The sequence below is a fragment of the Lithobates pipiens genome, unplaced genomic scaffold (assembly GCF_037356315.1).
Source record: "Lithobates pipiens isolate NorthernLeopardFrog02 unplaced genomic scaffold, aLitPip1_a1.2 Scaffold_65, whole genome shotgun sequence".
Lineage (NCBI taxonomy): Eukaryota > Metazoa > Chordata > Amphibia > Anura > Ranidae > Lithobates > Lithobates pipiens.
In genome coordinates, this window is record NW_027507887.1 from 1975103 (window position 1) to 1987496 (window position 12394).

Below are 12394 nucleotides of genomic sequence, written 5' to 3' on the forward strand. Positions count from 1 at the left end.
CCTTTTGCCAGTGTCACTAAGCGATCGTTTTTCTGATCGCTGCATTAGTGTCGCTACAGTCGCTAGGTAGCTAGTTATTTTTTTAGGTTCACCGCCAGGTTTTTATAGCGCTAGGTACCCCGATATACTACCCAATAATGGTTTTAACCCCCTGATTTCCGCTAGTTAACCCTTTCACCCCCTTTTGCCAGTGCCACTAAGCGATAATTTTTCTGAACGCTGCATCAGTGTCGCTAGTGTCGCTAGGTAGCTAGTTATTTTTTTAGGTTCACCGCCAGGTTTTTATAGCGCTAGGTACCCCGATATACTACCCAATAATGGTTTTAAACCCCTGATTGCTGCTAGTTAACCCTTTCACCCCCTTTCACCAGCGATCACAGTATAAGTGTCACTGGTGACGCTGGTTAGCCAGTTAGTTATTTAGGTTCCCCGTCAGGTTTTTATATAGTGCCAGAGACCCCCATATACTACCTAATAAAAATTTGAACCCCCTGATTGCCCCTAGTTAACCCTTTCACCACTGATCACCGTATAAGTGTTACGGGTGACTCTGGTTAGTTTGTTTTTTATAGCATCAGGGCACCCACCATTTATTACCCAATAAAGGTTTAACCCCCTGATCACCCGGCGGGTGATATCAATTAGGTTTTAGGGTCAGGGTCTGCGTCGCCCCAGGCAGCGCTAGGTTAGTGCCAGTACCGCTAACACCCACACGCAAAGCATACACCTCCCGTAGTGGTATAGAATCTGAACAGATCAATATCTGATCTGATCAGATCTATACTAGCGTCCCCAGCAGTTTAGGGTTCCAAAAAAACGCATTGTTAGCGGGATCAGCCCAAATACCTGCTAGCACCTGCGTTTTGCCCCTCTGCCCAGCCCACCCAAGTGCAGTATCGATCGATCACTGTCACTTACAAAACACTAAACACATAACTGCAGCGATCGCAGAGTCAGGCCTGATCCCTGCCATCGCTAACAGGTTTTTTGGTAGCATTTTATATTCAAATCCGGAAGGCAGTGCTTGGTTTTCGGGGTCCCGTACGTGGCTAGGCTCCCAAAAAGTCCCCCACATGTGGTATCCCCGTACTCGGGAGAAGCAGCAGAATTTATTTTGGGGTGTCATTTCACATATGCCCATAGCATGTGTGAGCAAATATATCATTTAGTGACAACTTGGTGCAAAAAAAAAAAAGTTTGTAATATTCCCGCAACTTGTGGCAAAATATAAAATATTCCATGGACTCAACATGCCTCTCAGTAAATAGCTTGGGGTGTCTACTTTCCAAAATGGGGTCATTTTGGGGGGTTTTGTGCTATTTTGGCATTTTATGGCCTTCGAAACTGTGATAGGTAGTGAGGAGTTAAATCAAAAATTTGCACCCTTAGAAATCCTGAAGGTGGTGATTGGTTTTCGGGGTGCCGTGCGCGACTAGACTCCCAAAAAGTCCCACACATGTGGTATCCCCATACTCGGGAGAAGTAGCAGAATATATTTTGGGGTACAATTCCACATATAACCATGGCATGTGTGAGCAATATATCATTTAGTGACAACTTTTTGTAAAAAAAATTTTTTATTTTTTTTTGTCATTATTCAATCCCTTAGGACAAGAAAAATAAATATTCAATGGGCTCAACATACCCATCAGCAATTTCCTTGGGGTGTCTACTTTCCAAAATGGGGTCATTTGGGGGGGGATTTGTACTGCCCTGCCATTTTAGCACCTCAAGAAATGAGATCGGCAGTCATAAATTAAAAGCTGTGTAAATTCCAGAAAATGTACTCTAGTTTGTAGACGCTATAACTTTTGTGCAAACCAAAAAATATACGCTTATTGACATTTTTTTTTTACTAAAGACATGTGGCTGAATAAATTTTGCCCTCAATGTATGACTAAAATTTAGTTTATTCGATTTTTCTTATAACAAAAAGAAGAAAATATCTTTTTTTTTCAAAATTTTCGCTCTTTTTCCATTTATATCGCAAAAAAAAAAAAAATCGCAGAGGCAATCAAATACCATCAAAAGAAAGCTCTATTTGTGGGAAGAAAAGGATGCAAATTTCGTTTGGGTGCAATATTGCATGACCGCGCAATTACCAGTTAAAGCAGCGCAGTGCGAAATTGCAAAAAGACCTCTGGTCCTTAAGGTGTTTATTGGTCCGGAGCTGAAGTGGTTAAAATAATTACATACAAGAATACAAAAAAAAAAAAAAACCACCACCACACACAAAATAAATTTTACCTCTCTGTTCAGGTTACATATTGAGGATGGAACATGATCAGTCTGCACACTGCCCCAACCGCGCCCCCCCCCCCCCCCCCCCCACAAAAACCACTTGTCCCTCTTATGTGAAAAAAAAAATAATAATTTTGGGAGGGGGGGTTTAGGGAGACTCTTCTCATTTAAGCATCTTATTTTTGAATTATGCACAATTTTGAATGACTTTGCCTGCACAGCCACATCATTCACAGAATCTGTGAATGAAATGACTGCGAGTCCCATCTTCTACTGCAGAAGATTTCACTGAACCACAAGTGTAACAATCACTGCATTAACCTCCCTGGCGGTATGATTCAGTCTGGATTTAGGTGCTGAAAGCGGTACAATTATTTTTGCATGGAAATTTGGCGTCTTATATTGTAGTCCTGTAATTCTTAGGAATAACTCTCTTAAATCTGTTCAAACCAGAGTCTAGCAGACATCCCGGGTATGATAAAGTTTATAATATAATAAAGAATAAAAAATATTCAATAATGTAATCAAATCCTAAACCACTGAAAAAGAGACACTTTTTGGTTGCTATGGACAATCTCCAAATTCCAGGCAGAAAAAAAACAGTATTTATAATATAAAAGTGCATGCAGGGCACTGCACAGACCACTAGGGACAAAGGGGGTGTGTAATTTTGTAATACAGTACTGTAATCTGTAAGATTATACAGTGCTGTGTGTGTTTTGTGTACTTTTACTTTTTTGAATTTGCCGCCGTTCTCCGCTCCTGTGCGCCGTAACGTCGCAGGGAACGGAGCTCGGCGGCATTCGGCACTGTGAATCGAGTGGAGGACAGCTCGATCACACAGCGCGGAGGACATCGCTGGATCCAGGGGACAAGGTAAGTAAGTCTCCCTGTGTCCTCCCCTGCATCGAGCAAAGCGATCTCGAGTCTGGCTCGAGGTTACCGATCCTATCAGTAAATTCCTAACCCGAGCCAGACTCGGGATTACCGCTAGGGGGGGTTAAAGTCCGTGGATACTTTCTTTAGACCCATAATCAAAGGTTAGTATGGACCTGGCTAGAGAAATAGTCTGCAGGAGCCTGATTGTTGTCCTTGCAATCCATTAATTGAGGTGGCAACACCTTGCAGGCTCCAATGCAAACAAAATAATTAAAGAAGGGTTCTACACATACTGTAGCTGCTGACTTTTAATATTAGGACACTTAGCTGTGCTGGAATCCAGCAATGTTTCCACTGGCTCTCGGGTGCTGCTGCCACCATTCATACTAAGGAAAACCACCGCAATCTCTTGGAAGGTACCAGTCGCCCCCCCCAAAAGGCCGCCAAACGTGGCACTGGAGGGAGGGCTGAAAAGCGGAGCTTCCACACTTTTGGGCGGAACTACGCTTTAACGCACATTTTATTTAAAGGAACGTGGGTGCGATTATTTTTTGGTATAAAGTGGAATTGGCCTTTAAAAAATGTATTTTCTTTTAGTTACAAACAACAGTAATTTATGAATAAATTCTACAATAGTAGCTGTCATTTGTAAATAACAGCTTGGGTCTTGTATCCAAACTGATAGCTCAGTCCTGCAGACACTGGTAGAATTCAACAACGCCACAGTGCCTAAAGTGGATGCCTCCGTCAGGCCTGCCATGAGAAGATATAATAAGCAGCCACATCACACGCTGATGGCACCAGCCCGCTAGTCATCTGAAGATTTTACCCTGACAATTGTCATTTCTGACAATGCTCTTATCCATATATAACTTATTATGTCATGCCCTGGCTGTAGTGTATTAAAACAGATGAACACATACTGAGCTACAATCATTAAATAGAAACAGCTTTTGTATACAATTATCTTTATGGGTCTCTGACCTTACCTGTAATAAGGGAAGCAGTTGCTGTACTACAATACTGAAGCAGGAATTACAGCATGTAAAACATTACAAGCAAACATACAAATAGAATAAAAGGTACCGTAGCTAAAGCCTCAGCAAGGATCAGGTGAGATTCAGAACTTCACTAGGAACAGCAACATGATTATGTTTTTTTTAAACAGATTTTACAGGTGAAAAAATTGCAATACATTACCAAAAAGAAAAAAAGGCTCAAGATCAGTATAGAAACAGAAAATAAATATGTTGCCTTTTGTAGTGTATAACTCTGGGAAAACATTTAAATACATATAAGAGATTTTAATATATGGGATATAAGATTGGTCATTCTGTTTAAAAAGTCCTGAGATCTACACAGCCCTGTCAGATAGAATTAAAAACAGAAAGGTCAGTGGTCTGACTTTTCTTTACTGCAGTTATGCCGGCCATACACGGTTCAAATTTCGAAAGAATTTTCTTTCGAAAATCATATCTAAGAATGCTCGTACAAATTTCGCACCATTAGTGGGCTGGAGCAACAGACAATTTTCGTGCGGCAATCAAATTTGAGTAATCGGACATGTTGGAAATTTTTTGAAAAACGATTTCCTAATCAATGATGGGAGAATCGTGCGAGAAATGTAATAAGATCCATTGAAAAAACAAAAAAAAAAAGCCAACATGGAAAAACACAAAAAAAAAAAAACAAAAAAAAAAAAAACGCAAATAAACGCTATTGCAAAAATGTTAAAAAAAACTCACTGCAAAGCTACTGGCGTTTTTAGAATGTCATTTTAACGTCCAGTGTGCATGAGGCCTTAAGCTTTGACAAAAAAATAAATAAATTAAAAAAAAACACTGCACCTGGAAGACAATTGGTTTCTATGTAGAGCTGCACACGATTTTGCACTCTGCAGTTTTAGTAAATCAACCCCTTAGTTACCTCCACGATTCCAGTCTGTCTGGACAGTGTAGGAGCAGAATAGAAATGTGGTCTTTCAACTTGCATAACCTGTAGCACCCCTTGAGGCTAAAGAGAGATCTGTACACAGCTAATCTACACCTGATACTAGAGAAACAAGAATATACATTGATATCTCTGTTCACAACTCGGTTTGTGAACAAAACAGTTAACAAAAAATTTGCTTTGGTACGTGAACTCCACTTCGGTTCACAAACACGAGCCACGGTCATCTTCCCTGTTCATTTTGAAAAGAGGAGTGAACCAGTCCACTCAGATAGGGGTTTCTGCCCCCTTACTACCATGAGGGTGGGCTTACTTGATTGAGAATCATGGAAAAAGTTCATATGAATTCTACAAAGTTATGCCCTCAGATGACCTTGTAACGTGTATAGTGCTGTTTTTTGACACCTAGATTAGTAGTTTAAATTGGGATTTGGGATTGTTTCAAACAAGGATTAAAGAGGAGCTGTAGTTTTTTGTTTTTAGATGTACACATGAAAGAGGACAGCTTACTGTAAAAGACCATATGTAATATATGTATAAAATCTTTTTTTGTACTGTACATACATTTCATAATTTTATATATAAAACAAAAAAAAAAAAAGTTCAGAACGGATTAACCCGATTTACATTGAACCCTATGGGAAATTTTTCCTCAGTTCGCAACCAGAGTCGTTTCACTAATTAAGTTTGTGAACCTAGGTATCCCTGTATTCCAAGAACATGTTTGGTGCTGGTTTGTACATTTGCAACAGGCATAGAGGAAGCAGGGTTTTGAAATGTCTGTCCTTGTATTTGCCATTTAAACCATGGCCATTAAAATGTAAATAATGTTACCCTGCCATCATATTTTGGAGTCTTCCAATAGGGAAGCCAGCAAATGCTACAATTACTGCTTAGGTCAAGTGGTCAAAATCAAATGAATACCAAGTTTGAAAAAGGAAGGACGCTACTAATATTAAAATTATGTAAAACTTTACTGTCATAACTTAACCAACAAATTGTGTAAGGCCAAGCAATTATACTCTGAAATGTTAAATGTGAAAGAAAACTGCATAAGACAATTCATTACCATAAAGTAGCAAAACAGATGTTTGGCACCTGGGCCAGGGGTGCAAGAGATCGATTAGATTTTGTGTGTCATTTATTTTTCTACAGAACTAGTCTTGAATATATTATGATGAGAAAAAAGAAAAATATTGAATAACTTATAAACCCATATACCATACATACAGTTTAAATCACTTTAGTTTGTTACATCATGAAATTATTCCTTATGAAAAAAATACAGTATAAAACCATAACAGAGAAAGCATCTCATAGGTCCATGCACCTCCAAGTGACAGCAAGTTCATCAACCATATTCCTTGAGCTCCTACATTTGGTGATGATCAGGAAAGAAAAAAAAAAAAAAATGATGTTGACAAGGTCACTTGAGCAAGTAAACGCCATTCTGCCTTTGTGCTGGAATGACTGTAGTAATGTTACACAAAAGAAAAGATTTTTTTTTTTAGTCCAGGCTGTATTTAGAGTGAGTGCAATTAATCCTCCTGGAGGAGTTCCTCTATCTCTTTGTCCCAGTTCTCATCCTTCATCTTGTCGGAGCCAGAGACTACTTCGTATTCTTGAACCACTTGTTGTAATTCCTGGATCCAGTCTTCTGACTCCTCTGAAATTCAGAAACCAATAAATAATTCAAAATTATAAAGGATTTAAAATAAAGCCCGCAAAAGTTAGTTGTAAAATGAAGGATAATTTTAGATGTACACATGAAAGAGGTCAGCTTACTGTAAAAGATTGTATGTAACATATGTTTAAAACAAACAGAATGGCTCCTCTGACCCAGGCCCCCTGACGTCCCTTTTTGACCATCCCGCTCTCCCACAAGGTATAGGGGCAGCCTCCCTAGGGTCCTTTAAATGCACTGAGTGGCCACAACCTCACACATTTGTACACTCATCGGAGGGGACTCCGGTCCCTCCAGCAGGCCCTGGAGACTGGCTCACAGCCTTACATATGTCCACATTTACCAAACACCTACACTCCTCCTCTCAAATACATTGCAAGCATACCAGCTTTGAGGAACTATGTTCGCTTCAAGAAATTCCCAAACACCTCCTTTCCTCCTTATATAACCTACTACAGACTTTAGCACAAGATCAACTCCCGCACTACACTAGAATGTGGACTGCGGACCTGGGTGAAGACATCTCTGTGCCGGAATGGCAAAAATCTTTTTATTTCACGCATAAGTCAACCATCTCCTGCTACTCTAAAGAAAAGAACTACAAGCTCCTGTCCAGATGGTACAGGGACCCTGCAACTTTGCAAAAAATCTTCCCGTCTGTACCAGCCACTTGCTGGCGTTGTGAAACCTCAGTCGGAACATATATGCATGTCTGTTGGGACTGTGAGAGGATCTGCCCCTTCTGGACGCAGGTTTTCGAATGTTATAATCTTATAGTTGATAGACCAGTTCCTATCTCTCCGAAAATTGCACTGCTCTCCATACTGCCCGGGTCTATAAAGTCGCAGAGGCAAAGATTGCTTCGTTTCTTTATGTCCTCTGCTAGGCAACTGATACCCGCTTATTGAGAGAGAAAGAATACTCCCCCATTGTCACGGTGGGTATCAATTATGAATGACACCATGAGAATGGAGGAGATGCTGGCATTGGACAATGACACATACACCAAATTTATAACCCAATGGTCGATCTGGCTCCGCTTCTCCTCCTCTGATACTTTGTTGAACAAAATCTCGGACACATAGGGACACTCTGGGCTCCCTTTTACCCTACCCCCCTGTGCATAACCCTCTCCCCCTCCCTCTACTCTCTTTCCTCCCTACTGTTCTGTTCACCCCCCTACCACCTTGTTCCTTCTTTGTTTTGTTCTTCTCTTTCCTCTCTTCTCTCTTTTTCTGTCTCCTTTATGTTATTCATTACAAATTACCTCATGTAGTAACCCATGAGCATCTCTCATTGGCATGACCTCGTGGACCAGAGAATAGGTTCTCTTCCCAATTCTCAAAGCTTACTGACGGGGACCAGCTGTGGACGATAGTCATTGGCTGGCCTCCCGTAACTGTATTTCTGTTACTGTTCTTTGCATACATTTATCTCATGTTTACTGTTTTTCTTGAAAAGCACCAATAAAAATATTTTCAACACTAAAACAAACAGAATGGCAGGTCTACTTTAACCAGGACAGCAACTTTATCATTGTGGCTATATTTAGTTATTTTGCCCCCCCCCCCCCCTCTCCGCTGCCACATTTGGCACCTTTCCGGGTGGGGTGGGTACCTGATTTTGACACAAGTTCGGCCCCTCCTCCTCCTTCCCCTGCTACCGGGCTATTAACAAAGTACAGTGTGATTTACACATGCACAATAGGGAAACAGCTGTGAAGATGCAAGGTGTTACTGTTGGTTTCCCTTAGCCCAGGTGGTGGCGGCAGCACACAAGAGCAGATTGAAAAGTTGGTTTGGGTAAAGAAACCACTGGATTTGTGGACAGGTAAATGTCCCAATATTCAAAGTCAGCAGCTACTGTATTTGTACTTTGAAGGAGCCTGGAGGTCCGCTTTAAAGTTATGATGTAGCAGGTTGAACGCTGAGGGAGATGCTTCATCCTGCCTGCAGTATACTGATGACTTTTTAGTCTGGTCACTTGTCTGAAGCTCAGGACTCATTTTTATTTAACCTCTTGCCGACCATCCACCGCAGTTTTACTGCAGCAGAACGGCTGGGCGAAAAAACGCTATGTTACGTCTGTTCGTCTTTTGGCCACTAGGGGCACGCGCCCGCCTGCAGCATGTGTCGAGCGGACGCAATGACCGCTGGGCTCCCGCAATTGCTCGTGACAGAGTGAGAACCGGAATCTGTGTGTTTCAGGGGAGAGGAGACAGATCGTGTGTTCATACCAAGTATGAACACCGATCTGTCTCTTCCTAGTCAGTCCCATCCCCCCACAGTTAGAACACACACTAGGGATTGCCCCCTAGTGTTAACTCCTTCCTTGCCAGTGACATTTACACAGTAATCAGTGCATTTTTATAGCACTGATCGCTGTATAATGGTCAATGGTTTCAAAAATGTGTCAAAAGTGTCTGATGTGTCCACCATAATGTCGCAGTCCCAATAAAAAAAAAAGGAAGAATAATAAAAATGCCATAAATCTATCCCCTATTTTGTAGACGCTATAACTTTTACGCAAACCAATATACGCTTATTGTGATTTTTTTACCAAAAATATGTAGAATACATATCGGCCTAAACTGTGGGATATTTATTATAGCAAAAAGTAAGAGATAGTGTTTTTGTTCAAAGTTGTTGCACTTTTGTTCATAGTGCAAAAATAAAAACTGCAGAGGCGATCAAATACCACCAAAAGAAAGCTCTATTTGAGTGAAAAAAAAAAAAAAAAGAAGAAGACGTAAAATTGTCAGTTAAATCGATGTAGGGCTGAATCACCAAAAATGGCCTGGTCATTAAGCAGCCAAATTTTCCGGGGCTGAAGCAGTTAATGATAAAATGTGGAGGCTTGTTAAATAAAATAATGGTGTGTATTGTGTCATACCATTCATTTATTTGCGCAAAGTATATTTTATTTATTTAACCTTTCTTCAAGCAGGTTGCCGGTGTTGGGTTTCTACAATAAAAGCAAACACCTTGCAGTGGCAAAAGCATATCGAAATAATTTAACCGATTTAGGGCAGAATGAAATCAGCAAGACTAACACATTGGCAAAGTGTCAAAAAATAAATAAATAACATATTCCCATCTAATGCCAAAACAATAAACACATTCAGGCGATTACCTTCTGGTGTGTCAAGCTCATCCTTTTTGTCCAGCACAAGCTGTTCCATTTCTTTCCGTAGGTCTTCTTGGTTTATGTCACAGGAATCAAATGCTTCACTCACAAATTCAGATACTTCTGGGCTGGTAGAAATCTCCTCTTCTTCCTGGGAAAGGGAAAGTTATGACATTGGGGGAAGAAACAGATCTTTGGAATTCCATGAAAAATTGTGTACTTGTGCAGTAACAAAATAAGTACAAGCTGAGGATAAAGCTGATAAAACCGCGATTACTAGATTGTACAATAAATTCTCAAACCATTTGTACCAAGATTAGCAAATAAATAAATGATTGTAATAGCAAATGATGGCTTCAGTTTTCTAACCACTGGCTAAAACATTGCAGCCTGAGTGAATCATTTTGAATGAGGTTTTGAATGATGGCATGGTATTTCATAATGATTAACAAAGTAGAAAATGAGTTACCTCCTGAGTTTTCATTTGATTTTTAATGGCAACAGGTGGAGTCTTTGGTCTGACAGTTTCTAAACAAGAGCAGAAGGATAATCACTATACAGTATTTGACAGTAAGAAACAGATTATTTGAACACACAGGCCCTTACATTTTGTTTTGACACTCATTGTGTCCTTCCTGTGTTTTAAGCAGCAATGAACTATTGATTTCATATCGTCACCTCAGCAGAGCTGGGTTTCTGACTGCCCAGCACCATTAGATACCAGTCTACAAAACTCCCCACTTTGTGTGCCAGCTTTTCCAATCAACATGTTACAGTGAATGCAGCTCCAATTTGCCAACTACCCCAGCTCCCATAAGTCAACTCAGGGTTCTAGTCCCCTACCTTCCATTATTTTCCAATGCTACAGTAGAAGCCTCCAAAATTTCTAAACAAAGGGCCGTTTACTGTCCATCGGGCTTTAGGGGGGCCGGACTGTGACCAGCGGGAGTAGAAATGCTCCAAAACATCAGTGGGAGTAAAATGCTCCATCCTTAATTTTAGACGGAGGAATAGTGCTTCATTTTTGATATGAGTGGGAGGAATAGTGCCCCATCAATGGTGTCAGTGGGAGGAATGGTGCTCGCTGGAGGAAACGTGTTCAAAAGGGCCAGATAAAAGCAAAGGGCTGCATCTGGCCCCCCGCCACAGTTTGGAGACCACTGCTCTACTGCAAAGATACTTTCCATCACTGGAAACTCCAGAAGTCCCAACTGTACTTAAATCGTCCATGGTCAAAAGGTTTTATAGCATATGGTGCACAACTGGTGAATGCAGGTCACTCATTTTCCAGTTTTCATTAATTTATTACAATGATAAACTGGCAAGTAGGATTCTCCCACCTTATCAGAATATATTAGTAATTATTTCCTATACGATTTCCAGACACTGCTTAAAATAATTGTTACATAACTGTATACCAGATACCTTCAGCCACACTATTCTGGAAGGTAAAACCAGTATGCATGATTACACACAGTAGGGGAGATTTACTAAAACTGGTGCACACAGAATCTGCTTGTGCTGCTGCTGGGAAGAAGCTCTGCATAGTAATCAGCTTCTAACTTCAGCTTGCTCAATTAAGCTTTCACAATAAGGCCAGGTTTAAACTGGTATGATACGACAGTGGTAAGACTGAATCCAACTTTGCCCTGCGACTTAATGTCTGACTTCCATTTCTCTTCAATGAACGGGATCCAACTTTGATCCTGACAAATACCAGGCCCTTTGAGTCTGGTATGAATCTTGAGGAGGAAAACCCTTGCCAAAGCAGCGTGTGTGTGTATATATATATATATATATATATATATATATATATATATATATATATATATATATATATATATATATATATATATATATATATACACACACACACACATATACACACACACACACACGGCATAGGGTCAAGCCCCAGGACCATACACGACCCTTCGGTCTAGTATGGTGTTTAAGGGGAACCCCCCCCAACAATGTCCATTCCAGACCCTTATTCGAGCATGCGGCCTGACAGGTCATGAATGGGGGGGGGGGCATAACCCAAAGCACCTGGTCACCATGCTTATATAGCCATGGGGCGTTGCCATCCATTAAGTCATCCGGAGACTCAGCCCTTTGTGACGTCACTGCCCGCGGCATGATGAGGCGGTGAGGTCACAAGGGGTAATAATAATAATAATGGCACACACCACAAGCTAACGATGGGAGAAGATCCCTGCAAAGGAAGAAGACAGCGCAGCAAGAAGAACCGGAGGAAGAACCAGAGGAAGAAGACATCACCGGAGGAAGAGGAGATGCTGTAGCTTTTTTAATAAAGGACTTTTTTTGGGTGAATGGGTAGGGGATACAATGTAACCCCTACTCATTCACATAGGGTGGGGGGGGGCATGATCTGGGGGGCCCCCTTGTTAAGATTTCAGTAAACCCCCTGCCCGCAGATCCCAACAACCACCACCAGGGGTTGTCGGGGAAAAAGCTCTTGTCCCCATCAGCATGGGGATAAGGTGCTTTGGG

At 41.0% G+C, this 12394-nt stretch overlaps 1 protein-coding gene across 1 annotated transcript in view; it reads right to left on the minus strand.

Moving 5' to 3' along the window:
- Positions 1–6025: 6025 nt before the first annotated feature.
- The window catches only part of LOC143958932 (synapse-associated protein 1-like), a 28429-nt gene continuing 22060 nt past the window's right edge, over positions 6026–12394 (minus strand). The window contains exons 7-9 of the mRNA XM_077467920.1: positions 10350–10408; positions 9887–10031; positions 6026–6736 (exon numbers count right to left, since the gene is read on the minus strand). Coding sequence (XP_077324046.1) covers positions 6609–6736; positions 9887–10031; positions 10350–10408 — 332 coding nt within the window. The 3' untranslated portion in view covers positions 6026–6608. The remainder of the gene's footprint in view (positions 6737–9886; positions 10032–10349; positions 10409–12394) is intronic.